This window comes from Spermophilus citellus (genome assembly GCF_964194105.1).
Source record: "Spermophilus citellus genome assembly, chromosome: 1".
In the NCBI taxonomy this organism is placed as follows: domain Eukaryota; kingdom Metazoa; phylum Chordata; class Mammalia; order Rodentia; family Sciuridae; genus Spermophilus; species Spermophilus citellus.
Genome location: NC_138182.1, coordinates 88209063 through 88222346, shown reverse-complemented (window position 1 = coordinate 88222346; position 13284 = coordinate 88209063). Strand labels below are relative to the sequence as shown.

The 13284-nt window shown below is 41.8% G+C and overlaps 1 protein-coding gene across 1 annotated transcript in view; it reads right to left on the bottom strand.

Annotated features, from left to right (window-relative positions):
* The window catches only part of SPATA13 (spermatogenesis associated 13), a 147762-nt gene that overhangs the window by 43478 nt on the left and 91000 nt on the right, over positions 1–13284 (bottom strand). The window contains exon 4 of the mRNA XM_081277705.1: positions 11744–11888. Within this exon, the coding sequence (XP_081133831.1) occupies positions 11744–11888 (145 nt within the window). The remainder of the gene's footprint in view (positions 1–11743; positions 11889–13284) is intronic.

Sequence of the window (13284 nt, the reverse complement as noted above, 5' to 3'; positions counted from 1 at the left end):
TCTCAAAATGAAAAATAAAATGAACAGTGGTCTAACTCACTGGGGGACAGTACCCCTAGGTTCAATCCCCAGTACCAAACAAACAAACAAACAAATAATAAAAAAGGACTGGAAATGTAGCTCAGTGGTAGAGAATTGAAATGATATAAGCACTCGGTATTTTTAATAATTCCTCTAACTTCTTCAATGTTGGTATATTAAATAATTCTAAATCAACGAAGGGAACTTTCTGATATAAAGGTAACATTGCTATTTCCATCAAAACCATTTGATAAGAATTGGCACATTCATTTTAATGAGCTTTCAGATAGGGCAAAAACAAATTATTTTTAACTAATCCTTAGCAATATGGGATATTTTCAGCCATAAAGTCAGAAAACCAACAACACAGATTAAGCTAAGTAGATAAAATACTTCCATCTTAAAGCCTTGACCCCTCCCATAGCCTTCTATTTTGTTCTGGTCCCACCTTGGTGCTGATCTCAAACTTTTAATCAAGGTCACCAGGCAGGCTCCTCCTCACCCTGAATCCCAAGGGTATTTTTTACTCAGGCGATGGGTTTTTTGTTTGTTTTTTTGCTGAGTTATCACTATGGCCTGGGAGCTCTTGGCTTATGTCTTCCTCTTGCCTCAGCCTTCCGAGTAGATGAAAGGACAGGCATAACCCACCGAGTCTTGGCTGCCTTTGACACTTAGTTATGCATTTGCCTAACTCACCCACTCAAAGCCCCTGGCTTCCTAGTATATCTGGGACTCTACTTACCTCTCTGGCTACTTTTTCTGTCACCTTTTTGAGCTTCTCCTTTTACTGGTTCCCAAATGTTCTTGATCCTCAGTACTGCCCCAAAGAGCCTCTTCTCATTGCTCACCCTTCCCCACCCCCATGACTCCCATGTGGTTATACCTCCAGCCTGGGTCTCCCTCCCCCTCATCAGACTTTATAATCCAAGGTGATGACAACTGAACTGAAAACTGGCTCCTATTCCACCCACCTGAATAGGAAACAGCTCCCCAACCATGTGCTCTTCTGGTGTCACCCAGGCATGGTGACAGCACGGCCTCCTTTTCCTTTGCCCAAAACATCCAGACAGTTTGCTTGACCTCCAAGTTCTTCATTTCTCCAGTATTACACTCATTTTCTGGTTCAGGTATCTGTAGCCACAAGATTAAGAAACAGACTCCTCCCACTAGCTCCACAATCTATCCAATCATCTCTCTAAAATGCAAATCTAACCATCTCACTCCACTTAAAACACTTCAGTGGTTCCTGGTTGCCCCAGGCTCCTTCTACTTCTAGTAGCTGGATCTCCAGTCTAGACCCGCCTTTGAGCCCTTCCCCCTCACCTTCACCTTGCCGTAGCCTCAGGGACCTACAGCTTTGAGGTGGAAAGCACCTGGAGCTCAGGGGACCTGCCTAAATATCAAAAGGCCAGAAAAAACAATTGAAGTATTTATGCCATAAACATCTTAACTTAAAACATGTAAAGATGCGATTATTCATTTTGTCATGATAAGGAGAGGGACTCTTAGTGTATGGTTGTCTGAAACAAATTCCACATCTTTCTTGTATAATCCACATCCACAATGCTTCAGTTATGATTCCCATTTCTGGCTTCTTTAAAGTACAGCAATAAAACCAGAGACACTAACAAAGCAATCTGGGTACAAGATTCCTTAGTTTTTTCAGTTGTGCTTTAAGGATATGGTTTACCTACCTGACCTCCTGGCTGGCCCTAAATGATCCTCCCATAATCTGGGCCTGCCCCCTACCTGCCAAAAGTAACTAACTCCTGTTACTATATATAAAACCAGGAACCTCATGGTCAGTAGCCATTTTATCCCTGAAAATGAGCCACATCAGGTGTTTGGCAGATTATAAAGAAGAGCTTCCTGACCTGAAGTCTGCTCCCCAGCTCTGTCATTTGTGCACCTTGTGCTAACAGTGCTGGGAATTGGAACCCATGGTCTTGTGCACACTAGGAAAGCTCTTTACTACTGAACTACATCCCTAGCCTAGCAATCTATGTTTATTGAGCCTCTCCAAAGTATTCAAACTCATTTTCATAGACTCAAAGACTCTTTGGTCTCCTACTTACATTTAATCAGCATATATGATGTCTAAGTAAGTTCCATAATTATAATAGTAAACATAACTGCTGTAAATAGGCTTGGGTCATGACCTTGAGCATGGACTCATGCAAGAAAACAACAGCTTAGGGAAACAAACATGCTGCAAGCTGTGGCCTTCTGTCAGGTTGCTCCACAGAGGCAATGAAGGGCAGCTCTCACCTGAGAAGTGGAAATGGGTTGAGGTTTGCATTGTGTCACTCTGCTCTTGGTTTCTCCAATGTGCTCTCCTTTCTCTGGTCTCCACTCTTTGCATATGCTGTTCACTCAGCCAGGAATAACTCCTAACAACAAATTGGACTATTTCCCTCATCAACTCTCAAATTAGATCTCATTACCAGAACCCCGCAGAGCTGATTAAACTCCACAGGGGTATCTACACTAGCAGTTGTGTGAGAACACCTTCCAGTTTCTTCATGACCACCTAGTCTCTAGCAAAATGCCTCATTAATAACAGGAGCATAAAATATGTGTTAAATAGATTCCTAACCATGGAAGTATCTCTGAAACCAAGAACACATTTAAAAACCAACTCACAGATTAAAAAAAAAAAAAAAGCAAACTAACTAACTAAATAAATAAAATTGAATAAAATCTGGGAATAGTGATGTAGCTCAGTGGTCCCTGCATAGCATGCAGGAAGCCCTGGGCTTGAATTCCAACATCATAAAAACAAGACAAATCCAACTCAGAAAGGTAGCAGCTTGGGTATTTCTTTAAATAACATCAATTTTTGTCCTAATAGCATGTCCTGAAGCATTTCCTAGTAATACAAACTTATCAATGTGCCATAACATTTAATCAATGTACCTTTTACAACCGATACTAGTTCCTTACTAGGGAAAAGTAAACAAATATTTTAAGGGGATCTTTTCCATTTCTGAGTGACGAATACATTTCACTACAAAATCAAATAGAAGAATCAGGAGTTGCACTTACAGAAAGAATGTCCCCTATGAAAGATGAACCCCACTGTGTTTTGAAACTACTGGGTCTTAAACATATTGGAAAATGTCTTGGCACATTTCTTTCTTTTCTTTAGATAAACCAACCTTTGATCAGCGCAGGATAAATTTAACAGAAGAAGAAAGAAAGTGATGTTCTGGGGGCCGTTGAGCAGCCTCCGCTCGCGGATGCAGGGGCGGAGCGTGGTCCAACCAGCTCTGCGCTCAGGCCTGCAGCCTGGCCAGCACTGCAAGGGGCATTTGCTCCTCCGTTTACAAGGCCCTCCAGACCCACTAAGGCCCATCCAGCTCAGTCAGATGATGTCACATGTGCTTAGACCTTTCTCATCATGGGGGGCTCAGGACAGAGGTCCAACAGGTGCTACCCCGCCCTTCCCTGCGGAGCACTCCAGGGTTCCCCAAGCAGCTCCTGGAGGACCAGCTCCCAATTCATTGTGGAGGAGGTCACAGGCTAAGCCAAGGCCCGGGAAGGAGCCAACATCCTAGGGCGGCTTGCATAAATTTATCTAATTATGGCACCTCCCGTATGAATGGTTGGCTCCAAAAGACCATAAGCGAACGGAACTTCCAACTACTAACTAGGACCCGTGTTTGTTCTCTCTCCTTCTCCCCCCGCCCGGTGTGTGTGTGTGTGTGTGTGTGTGTGTGTGTCTCAAAACAAAAGCAATGATCAGTATCCGTGCATCTGTAATACTTTTTGCTTGTTTTCTTGGAATGTTTGAAACCTAGGAGGTTTTCAAAATAAGTTTCTTCACCAGTCATTGACCAGCTCTGATGTGCTTCACAGATGGGTTGGTCATCATGCATAGTCTTTCCTCAGTATCTGGCTGGGACTGGTTTCAGGATCCCCTGGGACACCAAACACTGAGGGTGCTCAAGTGCCTTATATAAAAAGCTGCTGTATTTCAAAGAATTTCCCCACATCCTCTTGTACACTTTAAATTACTCCTAGGTGACTGATAACACCTGATACAATGTAAATACTATTAAAAAGTTATTGTACTGTATTGTTTAGGGGCTAATGACAACAAAAATATATATATATTCAGTAAAGATGCAACTTTTTTCAGAATATTATCTGTAGTCGATTGAATCCATGGATAGGGAACAAGTAGATACAGAGGTCTGCCTATAATTTGGGTCATGCTGTCCTTTGTAGATCACAAGACATATCATGCCTTTAAAGCACTGGAATTTTAGTTGTTTCCCAATGAAAAATATGAATCAGATATGATTTAGTTTTACAATCTGGTGTGAGCAACTCATAGCATTCAGGTTGAGAGAGTTGTCCTGGGTCAGAAGGCTACTACTGGGTCAATTTAATTCTCTTTCCCAGCTTAGACAGAGTGACTATATTCACAAAAAGCTAAAATGTAAAAACAAAAATTAAATAAAGCAATTATTAGTGTAAGAAAAAACTTTAAATATCATTAAAAAGTCAACTTGCCATGCTTGTACCCACTTAGAACAGCATTGCCCCCTGATGGAGTTATCCAATAACTCCACCATTCTCTCCTTTGTTATCTGGCATAATTACTAAATGCTCTAATATAGATGTATTGATTAACTAAAGTGCTTTAATTTGTTTGTTTGTTTTAAAGCAGTGCTGGGGATTGAATCCTGGGCCTTGTGTACACTAGGAAAGTGCTCTACCACTGAGCTTCATCCCCAACCCTACAGTGCTTTCTAAAAATATAAGATAGGGGTTGGAGGTAGAGCTCAGTGGTATAGCACTTGCCTACCATGTACATAGCCCTGGGTTCAAACCCCAGCATCACAAAACACACACACACACACACACACACACACACACACACACATACACAAAACCCAATATAAATATATAAAATATATATAACAGATGGGGGATGGGGGTTTAATAATAGGGGGGGGGATTTTTTTTTTCTTTTTGAAAGTGGACTACCGAGGGGCTGGGGATGTGGCTCAAGCGGTAGTGCGCTCGCCTGGCATGCGTGCGGCCCGGGTTCGATCCTCAGCACCACATACCAACAAAGATGTTGTGTCCGCCGATAACTAAAAAATAAATATTAAAAAAAAAAAAAAGAAAGTGGACTACCGAAATCTAGTGACTTCAATACCTGGGCATACTTTTATCTGTTGCTTATGATCCATAAAAATTCTAAGCAGTGGCACATGCCTATAATTCCAAGCTTGGGAGCCTGAGACAAGAGAATCCTGAGTTCAAAGCCAGCTTCAGCAATTTAGCAAGGCCCTAGACAACTAAGTGAGACCCTGTCTCAAAATAAAATATAAAAAGAGCCGAGGATGTGGCTCAGTAGTTAAGCCTGCCTGGGCTCAACCCTCTACACCAAAAACAAATAAACAAAAATCTACTAAAGTTTAAAATCAAAGAAAACTACATATTCTCTTTTCTGGGAGACAATTAAGTTAATCGGAAGTTCATCATAAGAGTAAAATAATCTGAACTTGATGGATGGGACCAGTAGAGAGAAAGTGAATGAACATGAAAATAAGAATTCTGAAAAGCCATCAAATTTTCTTGACAAAACATATAGGCCAGTTAAGGAGAGAAGTATGAGCGGAACCCAGAAGTCAGAATGGGGAAATTAGGCAGGACACGCAGTGGCACGTGCGGGTAATTCTAGCTACTAGGGAGGTTGAGGCAAGTGAAGCACAAGTTCAAGGCCAGCCTGAATAATTTGGCTAAACCTTGCCTCAAATGAATAAATAAATAAATAAGGATTGGGAGTATAGCTCAATAGTAGAACATTCCTAGATTTAATGCCAGTACTCCCGCCCAAAATAATAAATAAATAGAGATAGATAGATAGATAAATTCAATAAGGCCAAACCTAGGGAATATGAAGACACAGATATAAAATGTAATTATGTTGGGCTGGGGATGTATCTACTTACCATGTTCAACATCCTGGGTTCAATCCCTAGCACCACTAAGTAAATAAATAAACCCATAACATTTTTAGATCAGCAGCCTTCTATACATGAACTTTATAAAGGCACTTATAAGTGCCACTGTGATTCATTATCTTGATTCTGTTATCTTAAATACCACACCCATGAGGTAGACAAGCAGTGTTCAGTTCAAATGACCTTCCTTCACACACTGCATGGGCTCATAAAAGATAAGACTTGTATACTAAACAGAGTGAGAAAGAAAAATGCCAAGTGCTAGGAAAGGGTGGATTTTTTTTTAAGCCTAGTATTGTGGTACATTCCTTGTAATCCAAGTGATTCCAGAGGCTGAGGCAGAAGGATTACAAATTCAAGGCCAGCCTAACAATTTAGAAAAAATAAAAAGGGCTGGAGATGTAGCTCAGAGCACTCCTGGGTTCAATATCCAGTAACCCCCCCCCAAAAAAAAATCTACAAATTTTAACTATTTTCCACCTACTTTCCTGGAGTATTTTAAAACAAATCTGTTATATCATCTTATGCAAAAAATATTTCAATGTATGTCAATAACAAGAACTTAAAAATAGGGCTGGGGATATAGCTCAGTTAATAGAGTGCTTGTCTCATATGTACAAGGTTCTGTGTTCAATCCCCAGCACCAAAGAAAAAGAAAAAAAAAACTGAAAACTATCATTATCCTAACTAACAAATTAATAACAATTCTTTCATGTTACCAAACATTCAATCCCTTTGAAAATTTCCCCTTTCATCTCAAAATCATCTTTTTCAAAACTAGTTTGTTGATATCAGATCTAAACAAAGTTCACTCATTACATTATGGAATATAACTTAGATTAAACCAAACATAGCTCTCTGAGTGGCATCTGTATTAGATTTTGCAACTAATTATGGTCTTAAGGAGATTGGTGCTAGCACTCTGGTGATATGTACACCAAAAATCACATATCATATGGAAAGAAAGAAACCCTAAGCCTGGGAGATAGAAGCACTGGAAATGGTCTATCAAGTGAGTTCCAATTCCCACCAGAAGATGAAAGTGGCAGGAGTTTTATAAGCCTTGAATTCTAGCCAGAGATGCCTCCACTGCACTAAAGATCTGCATCTTCATGGAGGTGGACACTGTTACTGCCCCAGGCAATAGGGAAAGCTCAAATTATTGGAATGATCTGACCCATGAGGTCTTTTGTTGTGCCTAACTGATCTCTGGCATCCTTAGGAGCAAAACTGATGAGAAACTCCATTAAGATATCACTTGATTTAAGTAGCAGGAAATCTCCAAGTCTGGTGAGCAGAAACTGACCTAAGCCGGTATAACAAAGAAACAGCCAGGGTTCTCACTCAACTCCCAAGCTCAAAGTCTCAGTGATGCAAAGGCCAGGTCATCTTGGGTAAGCATACTATTACTGCAAGTCTTCTTAGCCTTCCTCAAAAGAGGCCTTCCATCATTGGGAAACCCCAATGGCAAAACATAATCTCTCTGACTGGAAGGAAATGGACTTAGGAAGGATTTAGCTTGTGTGGACTCATGGCTGGCAACTAAGGGTTTGGCTGAATGGCTTGGGGGAAGGTGGAAAGAACATAATAAATGAAGCCTTTAACTGGATATATCAGAAAACCGAAATATGAGAAGATAACCATTCCATGTAAATTCTGACAGCAACAGTGGCTGTTTAATAGTCATGTGGACCTTATTTCCACTGTGCAGATGTCAGTCAATCTTCTTTCCTCCTTATCCTGATGGTTTACTAAGTGGGTTCATTCTAGTGGCAGAAATAGATGCTGAGCCTGGGTTAAACCACAAGACCTTCCCCTCAACCAAGTTAATGATATGGTTCTTTGTAGGAACCAGACAACTACTTGTGGAAAGTTGATTACAATGGGCCCTTATCATAACAGAGGAGGACAATGAATTGTCCTTACTGGAAAAACCACTGGTGCTGGACATGCATTTCCTTCAGCACCAGACCTCTGCTGGGTCTTGGTGAAGGCACCAAGACTGTCATTGTGGCATCTCAGACAGCACTGCTTCTCCCCAGTGACCATCTCCTGCTCAATCACAGCTTTCTGAATCAAAATTACAGAGGCAGCTTGGAGACACATCCTGATGCTGCCATGTAGGAGACACATGCTCTGAACTTATGACTGATGTCACTGGGTAATGCTCAGCTATTGTGGGAAACCACTGGTACACACAGAAGTTTTTCTGGTGACTTCTTAACACACTTGCAAAATATTTCTTCCCCATCCAATAACTACTCTGTTGAAACTGAATTTAGACCCAGAAGGGAGAAGTACTTCCACTGGAGTTCCCAGCCCTGACTCTGCTGAATTAGAACCCAGTAAGCCTGCTCATTATAGCATCTTCTAGCTACTGCGGAAAAAAGCACCCAAGGAAAACATGGATGGCCTTGTGGTCACTGACACCATGGTTTCTCAACTGGACTCATATAATGGCCTTCACATCAGTTTCCCTTCCTCTGCCTTTCCCCCGCAAACTCCTTTCTCTCTGAAGCAGAAATTAGAACCTATCATTCTCCTGCTGGCAATGATTTCCCATTGCACTCAAAATAACCCTAAATCCTCGTGACCTGCAGTGCCCTTCTGTCTAGCCATAGCTGAACCCTCTGACTGTAGCATCTTCTTCTGTCCCTGTTCCCTGAGCTCTAGTCATTCTGGCCTCCTTGCTGAACCTCAGATATATCAAGATTTTGCCTATCTTTGGATGTCTATTGCTTCCTCTGGGACCTCTCCTCCTCCAAATCTTTGCCTCACTGTCTCCTACTCATCTTTGAAATCTCTACTCCAGTGTCACCTCCCACTCCTACTCTCTACCACCTCACCCTCATTCATCTTATGCAGAGCAATCACAGGTCCTTAGGTAATCCTTACTGGTTTATGGGATCTATTTAAATTCTAGAATGTGCAGTTTTCCCTCTATATTTTTTGAGGAACTTGTTCCAGGACACCTCACTTACATACCAAAATCCTTGGATGCTCAAGTCCCTTATATAAAATGGCACAGTATTTGCATAGAATCTATGCACATCCTCCTGTATACTTTAAATTATTTTTAGATTACCTATACCTAGAACAACAAGAATATCATGTAAATAGTAGTTATAATGGTTGTTTAGAGAATAATGACAAGGAAAAAAGTCTGGGGCTGGGGATGTAGCTCAGTGGTACAGAGACTGTGTGGATTTGATCCCTAGCAACAGGGGAGAAAAAACAAAGTCTGAGTATATTCAGTATGGGGGCAATCTTTTTTTGAATTCTCTTCTTTTCAGAAATTTTTATTTATTTATTTTTGAGGTACTAATAACCAAGCCCATGCTTCACGTATGCTAGGAAGGGCTCTAACACTGTGCTGTGCCTCCAGCACCTGATTATTTTTGATCAGTGGTTAGTTGAATCTGTGCATGTGGAACCTTCAGATAGAAAGGGCCACCTATTAACTTGTTGTAATACTTTAATTCTTAGCTATATCTCAAATGATAAAAACAGTACCTAGGTCATAGATGATGCCCCATTAATTTTTATAGAGTAACCGATTTTTGACCAACAGGAAGTAGACAGGATCACCTCCTCTGGCACCGAGCCCTATGAAAACTACCACCTACAGCCTTGTAACCAGACCCCCCCCCCCCTGCCGCCAAAAAAAAAGAGAGAGAAGTTTCCTTTTATGATGTCATGTACTCATAATACACTGGTTTATTTACTATGCCCTTCCTCTTCCTACTTCCCATCATGATACAGTGTTGCTTAAATATATCTCAGGCTAAAAACACTAACAGAACTGGAGAAGAAAGAGTTCTAACTCCACAGTCTTAGACTTGGAGGTGTCAACTATAATTGATGAGTCTTTGGTTCGTCATCACTAGGTAAGGAGGAGGGTTTTCAGTAATATCTGGAATAGGTGCACCATGATAAGAGTACCGTTTAGAACATTGGAGACAGTTTTGTTTAGGTAGGAAAATTTTTTTTAAAAAGTACTGCTTATTTGTCAATAAGAACCTTTGACCACTCAGCTTTCTTTTCTTTCTTTTCCTGTGGGCAGGGGAGCTAAACCCACTGCCCTTTTTATTTTTTGAGACAGTGTCTCACTAACTTGCTAAGGTAGCCTCCTGAGTGGCTGGGATTAAAGGCCTGGACCACTGTGTTCAGCTTTATTTTCCTTTGTAGCACTACCTGCCCTGTTAAATATTTACTTGTTATTCTCCTCACTAAATTGTAAGTGACTAAAGAGGCTTTGTTCTGCTGACTGCTGTCACATGGTACATGGTAAGCTCTCGATGGTGAATGAATCAGTGAGAGAGAGAGCAAACGTACAACCTGTACAATCTTTTTCTTGTTCCTAACACCACCTAGATTTCCTCTAGGAGAATGAACCCTCCTCTATTGTATTTGGCCTTGGTGGACAAAGAACTCAAGCACAGAAGGCAAGGAGGCCTGAAGGCACCCCCTCCTTCTCCCTGCACCAGTGCTACCAGGTGGTGGACACGACACCTAGCTCAGAGAGCTGAATCCTCATCCGGGGACTCTTGACTCTTGGGTGAACGACAGAGGACAAACTGGACTTCACTCCTTCCCTGTGATGGAATCAGAGTCAGTCCTTCTTGTGGCCCCTTGGCTCCTGGGAGCAACCCTGATTGCTTTCCACATGCTAGCCTGGTTCCCCAACCATCCCATCAATTCTGGGAGCACTCAACATCCTTCCAATACATTCCCTTTTTGCTTAACCTAGCCAGTTAATTTTTAGTATTTTTCTTTTTTTTTTTTTAAAGAGAGAGTGAGAGAAGAGAGAGAGAGAGAGAGAGAGAGAGAGAGAGAGAGAGAGAGAATTTTTAATATTTATTTTTTAGTTCTCGGCGGACACAACATCTTTGTTGGTATGTGGTGCTGAGGATCGAACCCAGGCCGCATGCATGCCAGGCGAGCGCACTACCGCTTGAGCCACATCCTCAGCCCATAATTTTTAGTATTTTTCAATGAAAAAAACCTAAAGCTAAAATGAAAAAATGTAAAAGCAACAAAAACAAAAAACTAATTCTACAGGAAGCACAAAATAAGCTATTTGCATATGTTTAGGGATTAGAAGAGAAATCCTCTACATGTTATTATCAAAACCATTTCCGTTTTCCCTAATTTTTGTAACTCTTTGACCATGTGTGTGCAGGTTGTACACTGATACAGTCATGATATATGCTTTTGGTTAAATTCTGTCCCCCAAGAGATGATAAAGTCCTTACCCCTGGGACCCACAGATGTGACCTTATTTGGAAACAATATCTTTTTAAATGATCAAGTTACAATGAGGTCATTAAGGTGGATCCAAATGCAGTAAAGTTGGTGTCTTTATAAAGGGGAAATGTGGACACAGGAGACAGACACATGTACCCGGAGAATGCCACAGGAACATGAAGGAACAAACACTGCCACACTCTGATCTCAGACTTCCAGCCTAGGCCTTGGTTCTCACTGGGATGTGCCCGGTGGAAGGTTAGGTACGCAGACATCACAAGGGAGTCAGACTTCTCCAATTCACCAGGTTGGCTGAAAAAGCACCCACCCCCCCAACAGCAAATGACACACCCTCATCCTGAGAAGAAACTTCCTCAAGGCCAGGCAAGCACCACCCTGACCCAGAGGAAGAAGAAAAGCAGCAAAATCACCTGGACACTTTGGGCACCTGGCAACAAACAGATGTTTCCATAGGAGGCCACTTTGAGACTCACCATTGGATGCTCTCATCTGTCGCCGACGTCCCACACGGTCTAGTCCAATGGGGGTGCTCTGGGAAAATGTGAAGGGCCTGAGCCTGGCCGACACTGCCTTGTAGGGTGGCACCTGGTGAGCAGGCACGGGTGGCCTGGCTGTTGGCTACAAAAGGAAAGCAAAAGCTATAAGAAGGGGCCAGGAAGTGGCAGCTCCTGCAAGCAGCAGGCTATACAGCCTTCTCACCACAAAGCCACTCACAGATGTGAAACGGCTTCTCCAAATCCTGCCAAGAGCTGCAGGCTGCACTGGGCTCAGTGGCAATGTGTTAATCTAAACTTTAACAGTCATTATCAGCTCAGAGGCTCCTACCTCACAGGATCACATCTCATCGCATTTGTCAGAGACATGTCAACAGGGAATAGTAAGCAAAAGTGAAGTGCCTGAGAACAGGACTGATTTAGGAAATGATAGAATGCCCACACAGCTTCAGGGTCAGGGTGAAGAAGATGCCTTCCCAAGAGCAGACTCTGGAGGAAGCAAAGATGTAGACATAAGGCCCAGCCAGGGTTACAGACAGCAGCTTTACCCATCCCTGAAGACCCACAAGGACTTGTGGACCTAAAGTCAATTGCTTACATGAAATAACAACAGCTGAGCTTTTATAAAAATCTGGGTTTTGCCAAATGTAGTCGCACATGCCTGTAATCCCAACTACTAGGGAGCTGAAGAAGGAGGATCACAAGTTCCAGGTAACCCTCAGTAACTCTCATGAGACCATTTCAAAAAAAAAAAAAAAAAGTGGGATAGAATTTCCCTTTTAAGAGAATTTAAGTGTTATTTAAGACATCATCCAGCAGGTTTTAAAAATAAAATTGGGCATATACATTACTTAAAGACTGTTGTGTGAACATTTGATCACAGTCAAGATATCAACTTCGCCAAACACATATGAAATTTCTTTAGGACTCCGTCTTTATTTAAAAGTCTTATATCCTCAGAGTACACTGGGCACTTGATAAATATTTGTTGAATTTAAAATATACCAAGGGACCAATGTCAAACCAGTTGCAAATCAAAAAACAACCAAGAAAGAAAGAAAGAAAGAAAAGGTAAGAAAAGAGTAAAGACTGGAGGCGTAGGGGGGTAGCTCAGTAGTAAACCACTAGCCCAAGCACATGTGAGGCCCTGGGTTCCATCCCCAGAACCCCCCTCCCCCACCACACACAGGATAGAACAGATTTTCTTTTAAATGTAATAAGAGGTACATTTTTTTCCCCTAACATTTCATTACCTTTTTTTTTTCTTTTTCTTTTTGGTATCAGGGACTGAGCCCAGGGGCACCTAACCACAGAGCTACATCCCCAGCCCTTCTTTATTTTTCATTTTGAGACAGAGTCACACTAAGTTGCTTAGGGCCTCACTAACTTACTGAGGCTGGCTTTGAACTTAGGATCCTCTTGCCTCAGCCTCCCAAGCCACTGGAATTACAGGTGTGCAACTGGCTCTTTACGTTTTTTGTTCATTTGTTTTTCTGCAGTGCTGGGGTTAGAATCCATGG